This window comes from Garra rufa, chromosome 5 (genome assembly GCF_049309525.1).
Source record: "Garra rufa chromosome 5, GarRuf1.0, whole genome shotgun sequence".
NCBI lineage: Eukaryota > Metazoa > Chordata > Actinopteri > Cypriniformes > Cyprinidae > Garra > Garra rufa.
In genome coordinates, this window is record NC_133365.1 from 48,307,750 (window position 1) to 48,323,891 (window position 16,142).

General features: G+C 36.4%; 1 protein-coding gene across 1 annotated transcript in view; it reads left to right on the forward strand.

The window, feature by feature from the left end:
• The window catches only part of ksr2 (kinase suppressor of ras 2), a 133,438-nt gene that overhangs the window by 103,425 nt on the left and 13,871 nt on the right, over positions 1 to 16,142 (forward strand). The window contains exons 15-18 of the mRNA XM_073840110.1: positions 2,801 to 2,849; positions 4,382 to 4,749; positions 7,992 to 8,088; positions 9,026 to 9,159. Coding sequence (XP_073696211.1) covers positions 2,801 to 2,849; positions 4,382 to 4,749; positions 7,992 to 8,088; positions 9,026 to 9,159 — 648 coding nt within the window. The remainder of the gene's footprint in view (positions 1 to 2,800; positions 2,850 to 4,381; positions 4,750 to 7,991; positions 8,089 to 9,025; positions 9,160 to 16,142) is intronic.

The following is a 16,142-nucleotide window of genomic DNA, read 5'->3' on the forward strand; positions in this document are numbered from 1 at the left end:
AACGTAATACATTATATATTACTAGTTACTGTCTTTTAATAGTAATTAGTTATATTACAATATTACTGTCTCTAAATTGTAATGCGTTACACTACTTTTAAGTTACTGTTGAGTTACTTTCATCAAAATATCCACAGATTATAAAATGCCAAAAAAAAGTTTATAGCTGCTCATTATACATTAAGTTTAGGATAGCTAGCATAAAATTATAAAAACATATTTAGGTAGGCCTACCGGTATGTCTATTAATGTTACGTTGTAGTTTAGGTTAAACACAGATAAGCACAAAACTCATTAATACTTTCAGAAATAACACCGGTAAATAAAGTGAAGTGTTATAATGTACAATCATTAAACACAATGAATAGCCTATAGGCTATTTTAAATGGTTTTCAGAACAAAACAAGAATGAAGAATACAAGTTGCTAAACAAGCCAAAACGAATGAGGGTAAAAGCGAAACTAAAAACAAACGGTGTTGTTCTCGTGCAGCCTACCTCTCTCATTCTGCATCAATCCAATTAAATGTGTCCATATTCGTGATGTATTTGAATGCTAAACTATTATGTAAACCAGGATTTGTACTTAACGCGCTTATAAAACATCCTCACATGAGCAAATATGTGTTTAGCTCGAGCTCAGGCTGACGGCACGGATACTATGCAGTACGCACTATTTCATTTGACCAGTGACTGTATTTTATTCTTATAATTAACAGACTGCAACTTTTGCAACGCTGTGTGTGCGTGAGGCGCCGGGGCAATCGAATAGCGGAATAACTCCGTCATTTTTGGTCATACAGATCATTTATAACTGCAGTGTGTTTACTTTTATTTCTGTCATCTTGGTTTCCTTTCCGTGAACTTTCGTAGAGTGCCACTCCACACAAAAGTGAACCAAACTCAGCAGCATATGTCACTCAGTCTTTTCGTTTTGAAAATCAGATATATTTCGCGTATTCATCCATTTTATATGCGGACTATGATTTAATAAAAACAGATTTAGTCATTTTTAGCTTAATTTTTGTTGCTTATGCGCTCGTCCGTCATTTTTTCTCTTCTCCGACTCCGCAGCTCTCATCATTAGTTTAGTGTTACTGGCACCAGTCTAGATGTTTCTAGGAGTTACTCGTGCTGTTTCTCCATAACGGGAGTGCGTCCATCTCATAAATGTAGAATCCGTCTCTGCAGTCATCTCAGCCATCGAATTCCAGCAACAGGAAGACAAAATATTTTACTTGTGGACTTTTTTTAATTCACAAATTAATGTTGAGTTAAAATATGTTGATGTAACTTGCGTTACTGAGATTGTAACGAGTAATATTATTACCCAAATTGTATTAGTAATGCGTTATATTACCGCGTTACAGCAAAAAGTAATAAACTACTGTAACATATTACTTTTGTAATGCGTTACTCCCAACACTGGTGTTTATGTGCGTTTATGTTGATTTGACATTTTAGGACGCATTTAAACATGACATCAGTCTGTTTATGTAGAACTTTCCAAATCAGTATGTGGTCGTAAACGGCAAAACAGCTCACTGGGATTTAGAACTATATTTTGATTTGCATTTATCCTATGTTTTAGAACTAAGACTAAACAACCTAACAATGTTCTCTGAAGGTCAAATGTTAATTAGCGTCTGTTTATTCCGAATGCAAAAAATAGTAGTATAAAACGTAGTTATGATGCTCTCTTGCTCCTTAAGTTAGAGGTCAAATACTGTAAAATGTACAATTATCTTGTTTGTGTCATGCCATTTTTATAGTGACATGCCAAGACCACTTAACATTGTTTATTAATATACAAATCTGTCTGAGATGTCATGTTCTCTCCTGTACTATGTGTGTTTGTGTGCGTATTTAGAGCGATGCCCAGTGAAAGGCCACAGACATGTCAGACAGTTTCGCCACGGCTTGTGTCTATTTATGGCAGATATGAGCATTTTAGATGACAGAATTATTAGAGCAAAAATATTTGTGGTGCAAAAGCTGATGTGACTGAAGACAAGTCACACACACACATATAAACTTTGGCTAAGCAAAGAGTGGGGCTTGAGTTTACGCTACAGTGATAATGTCAACTATATCCATGGCTGTTTTTAAAAACTCAGAGACCCAGAAAGAAAAATTTTATTTTTAATTAATTGAACCGAGATGCATTACCTACAATAATAATAATAATAATCTCTAAAACTGGATTTCAGTTACTGTAGTCCTTAAGCAGAAGTATAAAACAAGGGTCAGAGTATATTAGAAAACACATTTCTTACCATTCAGGTTGAATAAGTCTTGAGATTTATGTAGTTTTATACACTGAATCTCTTTTTGTAATTGGAAAATGATGATTACATGACTCTGCACTGACTCTGCACTGGATACTAAAGTCATGAATATATTTTTATTCCATATACAGTATCAACAGCCCACAGGAGGTAGTTAATTTCATGATTTTATTTTATACTAAAGTGTTAGAAATAGAATAGAAAATAGATTTGTTATAAATAAAAGTGTATTATTTTTTATGATATACCTGGATTTTAGGGTATTGTCAGGTTAGCAATGTGAGGTTGCATTAGATTTACGATGGTAAATGTCGGCAGCTCACTAGGCAGAACCGCTTTTGTACAAGCTAAAAATGTGAAGATGAACAAGCCGAATTTTGTATGTGATCCTTTCAGATTGCATAAAGTAAACAATGGATTTTAATTAGATTATAGGTCCTTGAAACATGGGTTTATTCTGCTGAGGTAAATGACCCTCCCTGAGCAAACTCATTTTCTGTTTCTCTTCACACAGTACCAAAGGGGGTCCCTTGCTACAAATTGAAGTTGAGCCAACATCTGATGTGAGTCATCCTGCTTCTATAGCAAATGTATCTGTCTATGTATTGTTCATTTGTTTGTTCTATAATTCATTTGTTCTGACATTTTGTCTGTTGTTCATTCATTCATTCATTCATTTGTTTGTCCGTTTGTTTGTTCGTTCAGTAGTTTTTTTCTGTCATTCCATCATTTGTTTGTTTGTTCTGACGTTATGATGTTCTCTTCTATCTATCTATCTATCTATCTATCTATCTATCTATCTATCTATCTATCTATCTATCTATCTATCTATCTAGCATTCGTACATACGTACGTTCGTTCGTTCTATAATTCATTTGTTCTGTCGTTCTATCATTCATTACTATCTATCATTCGTACATACGTACATTCGTTTGTTCGTTCTATAATTTGTTTGTTGTGTCGTTCTATCATTCATTTCTATCTATCTATCTATCGCTTGTTCTATAATTTCGTTCATTTTGTCGTTCTGTCATTTGTTTGTTCTGCTGTTTTGTCAATCCATTGTCCGTTCGTTCATTCATTAGTTTGTTTTTGTACTGTTGTTCTATCTATCTATCTATCTATCTATCTATCCATCCATCCATCCATCCATCCATCCATCCATCCATCCATCCATCCATCTGGCTGTCATCTATCTATTGTTCATTTGTTTGTTCTATAATTAGTTTGTTCTGTCATTCTATCATTCGTTCATTTGTTCGTTCGTTTGTTCATTCATTTGTTTTACCGTCATTCTATCATTTGTTTGTTCGTTTTGTTGTTTTATCTATTTCTCGTTTGTTTGTTCATTTGTTTGCTCTATTATCTATCTATCTATCTATCTATCTATCTATCTATCTATCTATCTATCTATCTATCTATCTATCTATCTATCTATCTATCTATCTATCTAGCGTTCGTACATACGTACGTTCGTTCGTTCTATAATTCGTTTGTTCTGTCGTTCTATCATTCATTACTATCTATCTATCGTTTGTACATACGTACATTCGTTTGTTCGTTCTATAATTCGTTTGTTGTGTCATTCTATCATTAATTTCTATCTTATCTATCTATCTATCTATCTATCTATCTATCTATCTATCTATCTAGCTATCTATCTATCTATCTATCGATCATCTATCTGTCTATGTCTATCTATCTGTCATTCATTTGTTTGTTCTGTTGTTCATTTGCTGTTTTTATCTGTCCGTCTATCTATCTAGCTATCTGTCTGTCTGTCTATCTGTTGTTCTATCATTCTATCTATATCTATCGCTCTGTCATTCTGTTGTTCATTCTATTGTTCCGTGGTTCCATGGTTCTATCAATCTACCTTTCTTTTGTTCTATCTTTCTATTGTCTGTCTGTCTGTCTGATGTCCCATCATTCCATCATTCTTTCTATCTCTCGTTCTATCAGTCTATCTGTTGTTCTATCGTCTGTCTTTCTATTACTCGATCCATCCACCAATCATCCATCCATCAATCATCTATCATTGTATCTGTTTGTTTGCTGTTGTACAGTTATATTTATGGTTCTATCTATCCATCAGAATGAGGAAGGCAACGATGAGGCAGAGGGCTCACCGGACGAGTTTGAGGAGATGAATCTCTCCCTCCTGTCCGCACGGAACTTCCCACGTAAGGCCAGCCAGACCAGCATCTTCCTGCAGGAGTGGGACATTCCCATGGAGCAGGTAGAGATCGGAGAGTTGATCGGGAAAGGCCGCTTTGGACAGGTCTACCATGGACGCTGGCATGGAGAAGTAGCCATTCGGCTAATTGACATTGAAAGAGACAATGAAGAGCAGCTGAAAGCATTTAAAAGAGAGGTGATGGCATACAGGAACACGCGGCATGAAAACGTGGTCCTGTTCATGGGAGCATGCATGAGACCCCCTCATCTGGCCATCATCACCAGGTAAGCTAGAACAAAGTTAGGTGAGTGACCACAGCTTGGTGTTTCTGGGTGCATGTGTACTAAACTCCACAGTTTGAGCTTCATGACTGTATCTTAAAGTTGACTCACTTTTCCTGATCGTCTCTAATCAGGATGACCTCATAGCTTGCGTTAGTGCTTTCAGCTTAATTTAAAACGTCATGTCTTGGACCGCAAATGCAAACATAAGTGGATGAATTCTTTTCACTTCTCAGAATTCTCAGAAGGCATGTCAGTATATGAACAGAGAGGTTTGTGAAAAACATGTGCTACTTTAGCATCCTGTCTAAACAGGAGATGGCCAATATTATTTCCTTCCTCCTGCCACACAAATTGGTGCTTCCTGTTTGTTTATCTGCAGAAAGATGCTGTGCTGCATGGCCACGGCTAGTAAAAGATTTGAACAGAGGATTCAACCTTTATTGTATTTAAGTGTTTAGTTTCTTGGATCAAATAAAGTATTAAATATATTACTTAAAGAAAATAAATAAATAAAAACTGGTAAACATATATTAATATCTAATCATCGCTAATTTGAGTTCACAATTAAAGCGTTTTAAGGCATTTAAGCACATCTGAAAAATACATTACAGATTATTTAGAAAGCTTGTAACCACCTAAATCAATGATATATTTTAAAAAGTTTTTGGCAAATGCAGGTAATTTGCCATAGAAATATAATGTTTTTAATGTTTATGGCCCTTATAGCAGCAGCTGTGGTCTGATTTCGGTAAAACTTTGCATGCTTGTTTAGAAACACCTTTCACATGAGCTCATCAGGTTTCATGAAGTTTTGAGTTTTCGTTTAGGCTTTATAGCCTTTTGGGCATGTTTGGACAGGTTCCTTTTCTAAACAACCCCATTATAGCTTCCCAAAGAGTCAAGTTCAGAGAGTCCAGAGACTTTAGAACTAGTTCTCAAAGCCACTGCTGTCAATCAAATGGATTTGATTAAAAGCAGTTTTATCGTATGATAGGAATATAGTGTGTTTATTCGTTCAGATCGACTTTCGTTAAACTTGTCTAATAGGTGCTCAAAGTTCATCGGCCTACGACAGCCATATTTATTGAGATGTGCAAATGTCCTCATAGCCACTTGTGGCATTTTGGACAAACAGGTGATAAACGGGCGCGTAGATATGGCCGTTTTTATGTTTTTCCCCTCTATGACTTTTTTCGTGTGAAATCAGATTCAGCTCTTACATACATGTTGTGAGTTAAATGAAGATATCTCATTCCATTGAAAAGTTACTGCCATTTTAGTACAAGCGGTCATGCCCCTTTCAAACGTTGCAACAGAGGTTTAAAAAGTTCAACTTTTTTTGATAATTATGGATATTCTCTTTCCAGAGAGTCTTCCTGCACTGGTTTGTTTTCTATTTGGTGAGAAACCTAGGACTAAGTAGCAAAAAAATGCAAAATACCCGAAAATTTAATGTGATGGACGAATCCGATTTAGAAGTTATGAGTGATTTCATACCTTTGATTGCTGTAGCTCCCCCATCAGGCCGTTTGGGGTGAGTCTTGGTGACGTTGTAGACTGTGTGAGTACTACCATCCCTCCAAGTTTGATCTGCCCGTTTGTTTTACGTGGAGATTGGTGATCTTTGGCCATTCTAACAATTACAATAGGGTTTCGACACTATACGCTTGAACCCCTCAAAAAAAATTTTTTTTTTTTTTTGATAATTATTCACTCTCCAGAGAATCTTCCTGCACTGGTGTGGTTCCCAAAAATCCCAGGACTAAGTCGCAAAAGTAGGTTTTTAAAAAAATGGCCATGTGGTCATTCTAACAATTACAATAGGGTTTTGACACTACACACTTGAACCCCTAAAAAAAAAGGAAAATGTATATTTATATCTAATTCTCACTCATTTTAGTTCATGATTTTGTGTATTTCTGTTAACACAGACAAAAATGATAATGGTTTTATTCTTAGTCCTTAATCATAGGACAGCAGGCCCAAACAAACAAATTGAGATATAATTGCTAGAAATGGGCTCTTTCTTAAACATGAATAAGGGAAATAAATAAGTATTGATTGTGTGTCTTAGCATTGTCATGAGTGATTACGCATTGATTGTTTTCCATATCACCCCTGCAGTGTAGAATAAAAGTTTGGCTTTTTGCTCACAAATGCAGCGTGCACAACATAATTGCAGCAGAATGTCAGAGCCTGTCATTATTTGGAACAGTCTGTCTTGACATTATTAGTGTTAACAGAAACGTGATGTACTCGACACATTTCTGTACTCACGGCATACATACAGAGTTTGCATTTGCATTTGTGCATCACGCGTTTGAAGAGTCCCACACTGCAGAAGGCCAAAAGGCCAGAGAGATGCTAAAAATGGGCCTCGTACCCTGACGGCATTATGAATATGTATAAATGGAGAAAGAAGGCAGCCCAGGGAAAGACGCAGACATCTTTGTCAGGTGGCACAGTAGGAGCTCAGATGTCAGGGAGTTGGAGGGCTGTCTTTCTCCTCGTTCCTGGAGAGGTGAAGTTCATGACTCGCTCAACATCATTAGTCCTCCAAGTGACAGTGCTCAAATCTGGTTATATGGAAATTCAGTACAGCAGCATTCTGAAGTAGAAACATGTATCATTCTTGTCCTAACATGTCATATGATAATATAGGTTGTAGGTTCAAGCTGTGTAGTTTAGGTAGTCATGACCCTGCCTTCATTTCCCATCATTTGTGGTGGCACCACAAGAAAGGATATGGATAAAATTCATTATGTTTTATTTTGACTCGTGCTGCCCTCAATAATAATGGTAAACACAAGCCTGCTGCGTTAATAAACCGGCTGAATAAGTTTTATTTATATTTTCTGCCAGGCTTTATTGCGATTGTTCATCAACAAGATAAATTGCATTTATAATTTTAATGTACTGTTAAATCCATTTATAATTGCAAACCTAATTATGACCAATACCAGTTAGTACTCTGGTGCACATTAAAAATCAATCTTATATTATTTCATTTTATTTGAATTGCATTTACCTTTAAAGCTTCTAGTATTTTTGCCAATGAATTATAGTCAAATGTACATTTGATTTATGTTCAAGTGAGTTGTTATATGCACTGAATCTGCATGAACCTGTAATGCATTTTTTTTTTCTCCAAAGATTGTTTTTAAAACCCATAATCTGCACAAATAGTTGGAAAAGGAATACATTTGGATGTCTAATATGTGTTTTTTGCTCTTCTGTTGTAGCTTGTGTAAGGGCAGGACCCTCTACTCAGTGATTCGAGATGCAAAAGTCGTTCTCGACGTGAACAAGACTAGACAAATCGCACAAGAGATGGTGAAGGTAAGAGTAATTGATGTGAAGTAAATGTGAAGACGGTTCGCTAAATGTCAGCTAAAATTGATTCACATGTGTGTACCAGTCATTTTGGAAAACACGTCAGTGTTGGGAGGCCTTTAGTTCTACAGTACATGAACATGCAGTGTTCCTTCACATATACAGCATATGATTACATTTAGGGCAGCACGATTAATCAGAATAAAACCAAAATCAAATGATTTTAACAGTGATTTTAAAGCGGACATCGGATGCCCATTTTCTGCAAGTTGGTTTGATTCTTTAGGGTTTTCATGAAATGTCTGCAACCTACTTTGGTTAAAATTCCTTAGTGGTTGTGTAAAACAACACCATTTTTACCTTGTGGAAAACAGCTCTGTTCACAGCAACCTGTTTCAGTGCATGGCTCTTTAAATGATAATGAGCTACTGCTCACCCCGCCCCTCTTTTATGTTTATTCATTAGTGCTTTACCAACAAAAACAAAACTAATTCACTGCGTCCCCAGTGGCTCTGATGTGGGGAGAAAATTAAGACTTTTATGTTCACTTTTACATCCAACTACAAAACTCCTGGACTGCTTATGAAAAATCGTTTGAGGGCAGAAATATGCTAATACGGGAAAGTCTATCAGTGGTCGTGGGCTGGGCTTGAGCAATATGACCTCATACTGCTCCGAAAATCAAAACGGCTTGATAATTGAGGCTGTTTGGGTTTTTTGAGGATTAAAAAAATGAAGAAAAAAAAGTGAATAAATGCATGCACAGTGTGTTTTCAGAATGAAGTGTTGTACTGTGTTCTTGTATAACACTGCAAACCTGGAGATTTTTTAAAATCACATTTTAAATCATAATCAGAGCATGTATCAGAAATTTTTCAATGAGACTTATAATTAGACCAAAAACATGTATGCCTAATTACATTAACACCATTTTTTTTTTCAGGGCATGGGCTACCTACATGCCAAAGGGATCCTTCACAAAGATATGAAATCCAAGAATGTATTTTATGACAACGGGAAAGTGGTCATCACTGACTTTGGCCTGTTCACAATATCTGGGGTTCTACAAGCAGGCAGGTAGGTCGAAATACACACAAACACAAAAAAATCCCTGTAAAACTGCAATAATGTTCTTTCTTAACGTATAAAATGTAAATTTTTCATTGCCAGCCATTGAAACAATTGCTGTTATAGTTGATTAGCCAATGATGTTATAACCTATTCCAATAAGCATAATGTAGCAAACAAAATATTGGCAAGTTATTTTTAGATGTTATATTGAACTATGATATTTAAAGGCCATCAATGCAAAAGTCGCAAAAGGGTTTATGTGATGTTGGACGTTGCCTTAGATATTTGCCAATATTTGGAAGGCAACATGATGTTGCAGCCTACCTTTTGAAAAAGTCTTCACTTCAAGAGCATGCCTGTGATGTTGTAAAATGCTGTCTACGCTTGTCTGAAGAAAAAAAGAAAATGTAAAAAAAAACTGCTTTTTCGCTGGAGTAGAACCCTTACTGGCACAACATTGTACCCCTAAAAGGTACATGTTAGTACATACAGTATTAACCTTAGAGTACCACTATGCACATTTGTGATCCTGGACCACAAAACCAGTCATAAGTAGCACTGGTATATTTGTAGCAATAGCCAACAATACACTGTATGGGTCAAAATGATTGATTTTCATTTATGCTAAAAATCATTAGGATATTAAGTAACGCTCATGGTCCACGAAGATTATTTGTGAATTTCCTACCGTAAATTTATCAAAACTTAATTTTTTATTAGTAATATGCATTGCTAAGAACTTAATTTGGACAACTTTAATGGCGATTTTCTCAATATTTAGATTTTTTATGCACCCTCAAATTAACCTACCCTAATGAACCATGCATCAATGCAAACTTTATAAATGAAATCTCAATTTCAAAAAATTGACTCTTATGACTGGTTTTGTTGTCCAGGGTCAGATTTAGGGGTAAATGTGGTATAAAGATGTACCTACGAGTGTACTCCCCCAGTGACAAGCTGTCGGTACCCCTAAAAGTACAAGTTTTGCACATTTTTTTGAGTGTAGTTAGGCCGTTTCTAGCTTAAATGGAGAGTGCAAGAGAGCTGTGTGTCTCCAGTAGAAGAGTGACAAATGTACAACCATCACACTATACATGTGGCAGGTCATTAATAACGTCCTTAAATTCCATAATGACTTTCAGAACTGCTTATTAAAAACCAAAGCCTGTAATTATTAGAGTGTGGGCCACAGAGCTAAATCCAGTTTCACCTTCAGTGTTCTCATGGTTTCTGATAAATGTCTGCTTCAGTGAATTGAAGTAGCGGCAGATGTTATCATCACACGAGCGTTTGACAGGACGTCAGTAACTGTTATTGGGGAAACTCCCTCTAGCAATCTCATTTCAATGCACTATGAAAATATGAATAGATTAAAATTCTAGCCTTTGCCAACTAGATATTCATGCCTAAATAGAAAGAAGAGTAGTGCACACGTCATATGGACTTCATGTTTTTGTCATTTTTTAAAGCTTGACAGTATAAAACTAGCAATGTTTAAGAGTATAGACAAAAATAACTGACAAAATGTACTATTCCTTTAATGTTACACATTTCAGAAAGCAACAATGCATGAAAGCGTTTCCGTTCACAGTGAATGATGACCAGTATTTTTGGGTGAATCTCCCTTTAATTGAGCACACTTTTCCCTTAGGGTTGCTTCATTTCAGTTTAAATCCCAAATATTCAGTCTTACGAATATTCAATTAATTTAGTTTTAATGCCATATTCTCAGTGTAATTAATTCAATTCTGCCTGTTTATATGATGTGGATGAGGCTTTTGGTGTAAAATGATATATGACTGGGTGTTATAATGCACAACATAAGGGAAAAAGTGTTGAACAGCTAGCTTTTCTGCATATATCTGCATGTGACATCTCCTTTAGCTCTGTATAATCACCTCCACCACCTTCTTAATTGAATACCGCAGTCTTTACGGGTTCCTTAGACCTGTGTCTATATATTTCAAGTCTCCTTCAAGAGACAAAGACTTAAAAGAAGCCTTTCTTTGCCACACTCCTTTGAACAGGAAAATCCATGAAAAAGGGTGTCTGATGTATGCGTTTTGTTGCTCTCTTGCGATGTATGAAGAGGAAACATCCTCTTCTTTATGGCTGAATGAACTCAGAGATATTCCTTCCTCCAGGCAAGGCTGCTGAATTACCGTGAACAGTGGCAGATTTTGTTTGATTTCTTTTGTAAAACTCTGATATGCTTCATATATCTCAATTACTCATCAGGGCAAAGGGAAAAGTTATAAGAGGACATGTCCTCCTGTACAGTATGTAACAATGCTTTGAAAAATTAGAACAAACAAACAATTATTAAAGACAATTAAGTGCATTTTCTGTTAAAATTCTTATGACCGCAATGCATCCAGACATTTTTTGTGTAATTTAATTTACTTCCAGAACAAAAATGTACAGATATTGTACTTTCCCTTTTGTCATCCAAGATGTGTCTTTCTTTCTTCAGTCATAAAGAAATGATTTTGTTTTTTTATGAAAACATTTCAGGATTTCTATCCATATTTTCTAAAAACATTTACAATTTATATACTTATTAACCTCAAACACTTGTCTTGTCTAGCTCTGTGTAAACTCTTGTGTATTCCAGTTCAAATCAGTTAGGGTATGTCAAAAAACTCCCATCTCATTTTCTCCTCCAACTTCAAAATCGTCCTACATCTGCTGTTTTTTGTAAAGGGCAGTTGACCTTCTTTGCATGTTCACTTTATAAACACTGGGTCTGTACTTCTGCAGTGATGTAGAATGATTTTGAAGTTGGAAGAGAAAATTAGATGGGAGTTTTTTTTACATACCCTAACTGTCTTGAACTGGAATACACAGAGTACACGCAGAGTACTTCTGCACTTCTGCACTTCTGTACTTCTGTACTTCTGCAGCTATGTAGGACGATTTTGAAGTTGGAGGAGAAAATTAGATGGGAGACATACCCTAATTGTCATGAACCGGAATAGACAGAGTTCACACAGAGCTAGACAAGATGCGTGTTTGAGGTTAAAAAGTATATAAATTGTAATTTTTTGTAGAAAATAACTGATCGTTTGACTAGATAAGACCCTTTTTGGGATCTTTTAGTGCCCTTTGAAGCTGCATTTAAACTGCGTTTTGGAAGTTCAAACTCGCGGACACCATAGAAGTCCATTATATGGAGAAATCCTAATTTTTTTTTAATTATCTGTACATGTTTTGATAAATATGATTTTGTGTTAATATACTTGAATTTAATATTGACATGATGTAAACATACTTTATTTAGTTTTATTATTATTATTATTATTATTATTATTCTCCAAAATGAATCGCATTTTTTGAGGGCCTAAACATGCTCGAAAATCCATGAAACTTTGAACACACATCAGAACTGGCGTAAATTTACGTCTGATATGGGTTTCAGAAGTGGGTGTGGCAAAATGGCTGGATAGCGCCACCTTTACACGTTCAGCAGTGTGCGCTTTGAGCTACGCTTCATGTACAGTCGGGCCAAAAGTTTTGAGAATTACAAAAATATTGGAAATTGGAAAAGTTGCTGCTTAAGTTTTTATAATAGGAATTTGCATATAGTCCAGAATGTTATGAAGAGTGATCAGATGAATTGCATAGTCCTTCTTTGCCATGAAAATTAACTTAATCCCGAAAAAAACTTTCCACTGCATTTCATTGCTGTCATTAAAGGACCTGCTGAGGTCATTTCAGTAATCGTCTTGTTAACTCAGGTGAGAATGTTGACGAGCACAAGGCTGAAGATCATTATGTCAGGCTGATTGGGTTAGAATGGCAGACTTGACATGTTAAAAGGAGGGTGATGCTTGAAATCATTGTTCTTCCATTGTTAACCATGGTGACCTGCAAAGAAACGCGTGCAGCCATCATTGCGTTGCATAAAAATGGCTTCACAGGCAAGGATATTGTGGCTACTAAGATTGCACCTAAATCAACAATTTATAGGATCATCAAGAACTTCAAGGAAAGAGGTTCAATTCTTGTTAAGAAGGCTTCAGGGTGTCCAAGAAAGTCCAGCAAGCGCCAGGATCGTCTCCTAAAGAGGATTCAGCTGCGGGATCGGAGTGCCACCAGTGCAGAGCTTGCTCAGGAATGGCAGCAGGCAGGTGTGAGCGCATCTGCACGCACAGTGAGGCCAAGACTTTTGGAAGATGGCCTGGTGTCAAGAAGGGCAGCAAAGAAGCCACTTCTCTCCAAAAAAAACATCAGGGACAGATTAATCTTATGTAAAAAGTATGGCGAATGGACTGCTGAGGACTGGGGAAAAGTCATATTCTCAGATGAAGCCTCTTTCCAATTGTTTGGGGCATCTGGAAAAAGGCTTGTCTGGAGAAGAAAAGGTGAGCGCTACCATCAGTCTTGTGTCATCCCAACAGTAAAGCATCTTGAGACCATTCATGTGTGGGGTTGCTTCTCATCAAAATTGTGAGTGGGGTAATTGTCAATAAAAGCCTTTGAAACGTATGAAGTGCTAGTAATTATATTTCAGTACATCACCGAAACAACTGAAACAAAGATCTAAAAGCAGTTTAGCAGCAAACTTTGTGAAAACTAATATTTGTGTCATTCTCAAAACTTTTGGCCACGACTGTACATGCACAAAAATCGGTACACACATGTAACACACCAATACCTACAAAAAAGTCTCTTGGAGCAAAATCCGAAACCCAACAGGAAGTCGGTTGAGGTGGCCTGAACACATCTAAAGGCCAATATTCTCTCATAATAATAGCGCTACCTGTTGCAACAGGAAATGACTTGTTTTACTCTTAAACATGCAATTTTCGAACTGCAACAAACTTCACAGGTTTGGTAAGAGTCCTGGCCTGAAGACACCTAAAGGCCAATATTCAGATATAATCATAGCGCCACCTGTTGGCAGCAGGATATGTCATGTCTTACACTAACTCAAACATACCAAGTTCAACCTGCAACCAAAACTTCATATCTTTAATAAAAGTGCTTGCCTGAACACATCTACTGTACATGCCAACAATCAGTTATAAGCATAGCACCACCAGCTGGCAGCAGGAAGTTTGGCACATATAAATGACTTTGACATATTCCTCCTATATTTACTATATTAAAAGCATACTGCCCACCGTTCGCTGTTTTCCTAAAGCCACTGGTCGATGGTGAGCCCCGGTTCGTGGGCCCTTTCATTGCTGCTTGCAGCTTTAATAATCTTTTTTTTTTTTCTTTCTCTCTTGTTTTTTTCTGAACATGTATATGAAAAGTTTAGTGACATTAAGCGTCTTCACAGTATTCAGTTCTTGCAGTTGCCAATCAATAGCCCTGAAACAGAGCTTTAGTTAAGAAGTTCGACTTCTGTGTTTCGAGTTCTATATGTTTATTTGTGTAATAAGATGTTTAATGAAGTGTTTGGCTTTGAAAGTGCTGAGAATGAGAGTAAATTATCTGGCGCAAGACGAAGCATTTGCCACCGCTGATGACCGTGATGATGTTGATGTTGTTTTGGCACTCGTCCCGTTCGTGTTTGCGTGTCGCGCCTCTTTGAAAATGTTTTCATTGGCATTGCAAGCAGTAAATCAACATCCCCGGTGGAGTGATATTACAAACACTCGTACCCATCGGTTCATCTGATTATGAGGCTGATTTCGCACAAGTGTGTTTACATATGTTGGCAGTAATTACCGGAATAAGACGACGTCTCCACAGCGACAGGTTTACATTGCAGCTACCGTTGATCAAGTCTCTTGGATGGGCTCAGTGTTGCCGTTCTGATCAGCCCACTTCTACACCTCCGCAGCCATGTGAATTATGATCAGGAGTTATTAGGAGGAAGGGATAGTATTTGAGAGCGGCACATTTTTCTCAGGCCATCAGGGACGAGCGGGCTCTAGCATAATTATGAATTGTTTATCTGTAAGGCACAAGTCTGGCTCTCAATAACACGATTTTACATTCGTTATGTATTATGACTCAGGACCTGCCTGGGTATTGTAATAAGATCTGATTATTCGGGGATTTTGTGCTGTTTGAAATACCACAGCCATGTAAGGCAACATCTAGCAGGTACGAGAGCCTAGCGAGGCCGTGAATGCACTCGTACTGAAGCGTCATGAAATGTCAAGGTTTGTTTATGAGGGTTTGTGTGGGTTTGAGTCTTTTTGAGAGATGAAGTCATTGGAAATTTACTCTGGGCAGTCTGACGGGCCACCTGGATTTTTATACAGTTTTCGATGCTGTGGAAGCCCTAGGAGCTCATGCATTTTTTTTCTCTTTCTTTTGTGATCATGATGTAACATAACATGATCTAATGTAACAAAAGTTTGTTGTTGTTATTGTTTCTTGGTCTTGTTATGATTACTTGGTCTTGATCTGTTTACTATTATTATTATATTTTAATTAGGGGGCAGTATACTGCCCTACAAAGCAAAAAGGCAGTAACTACGCAGAGTGCAGAACTGAGAAAAATGACTTTAAAGTTATCCTGCCATCCAGCCTGTTATCCAATGTTAAAACCGTCCTGTGAGGATGCCGCAAAATCACACACATTTGAGATAAGATATTTTGTCACATAACAAAGGATGCCTTGAATGTCATGAAAATGACAATAACTCATTTTTGACCAAAAATGCAGTTACTGCCTTTTTGCTTTGTAGGGCAGTATATGCCCCTGAGTTTAACGGTAACATGTTATTATTTTTTTTATTTTTTTATTTAAATGGTATAAAATTAATCATAAATGAATATAATAATAATTATATTATTTGTATTAATTAATAATATCATTCAAAATGTATGTATACAGTTGAGGTCAAAAGTTTACATACACTTTGCAGAAACTTATTTGACCAAAATACGAGGGATCATACAAAATGCATGTAAAAAAAAATTTCTAAGTATATAATAATAGTTGAATTTTTAAAAATGTTTAATGATATTATCAATATACGTTATTCTTAATTGTTAATATTGTTGTATATTTATGTATATGT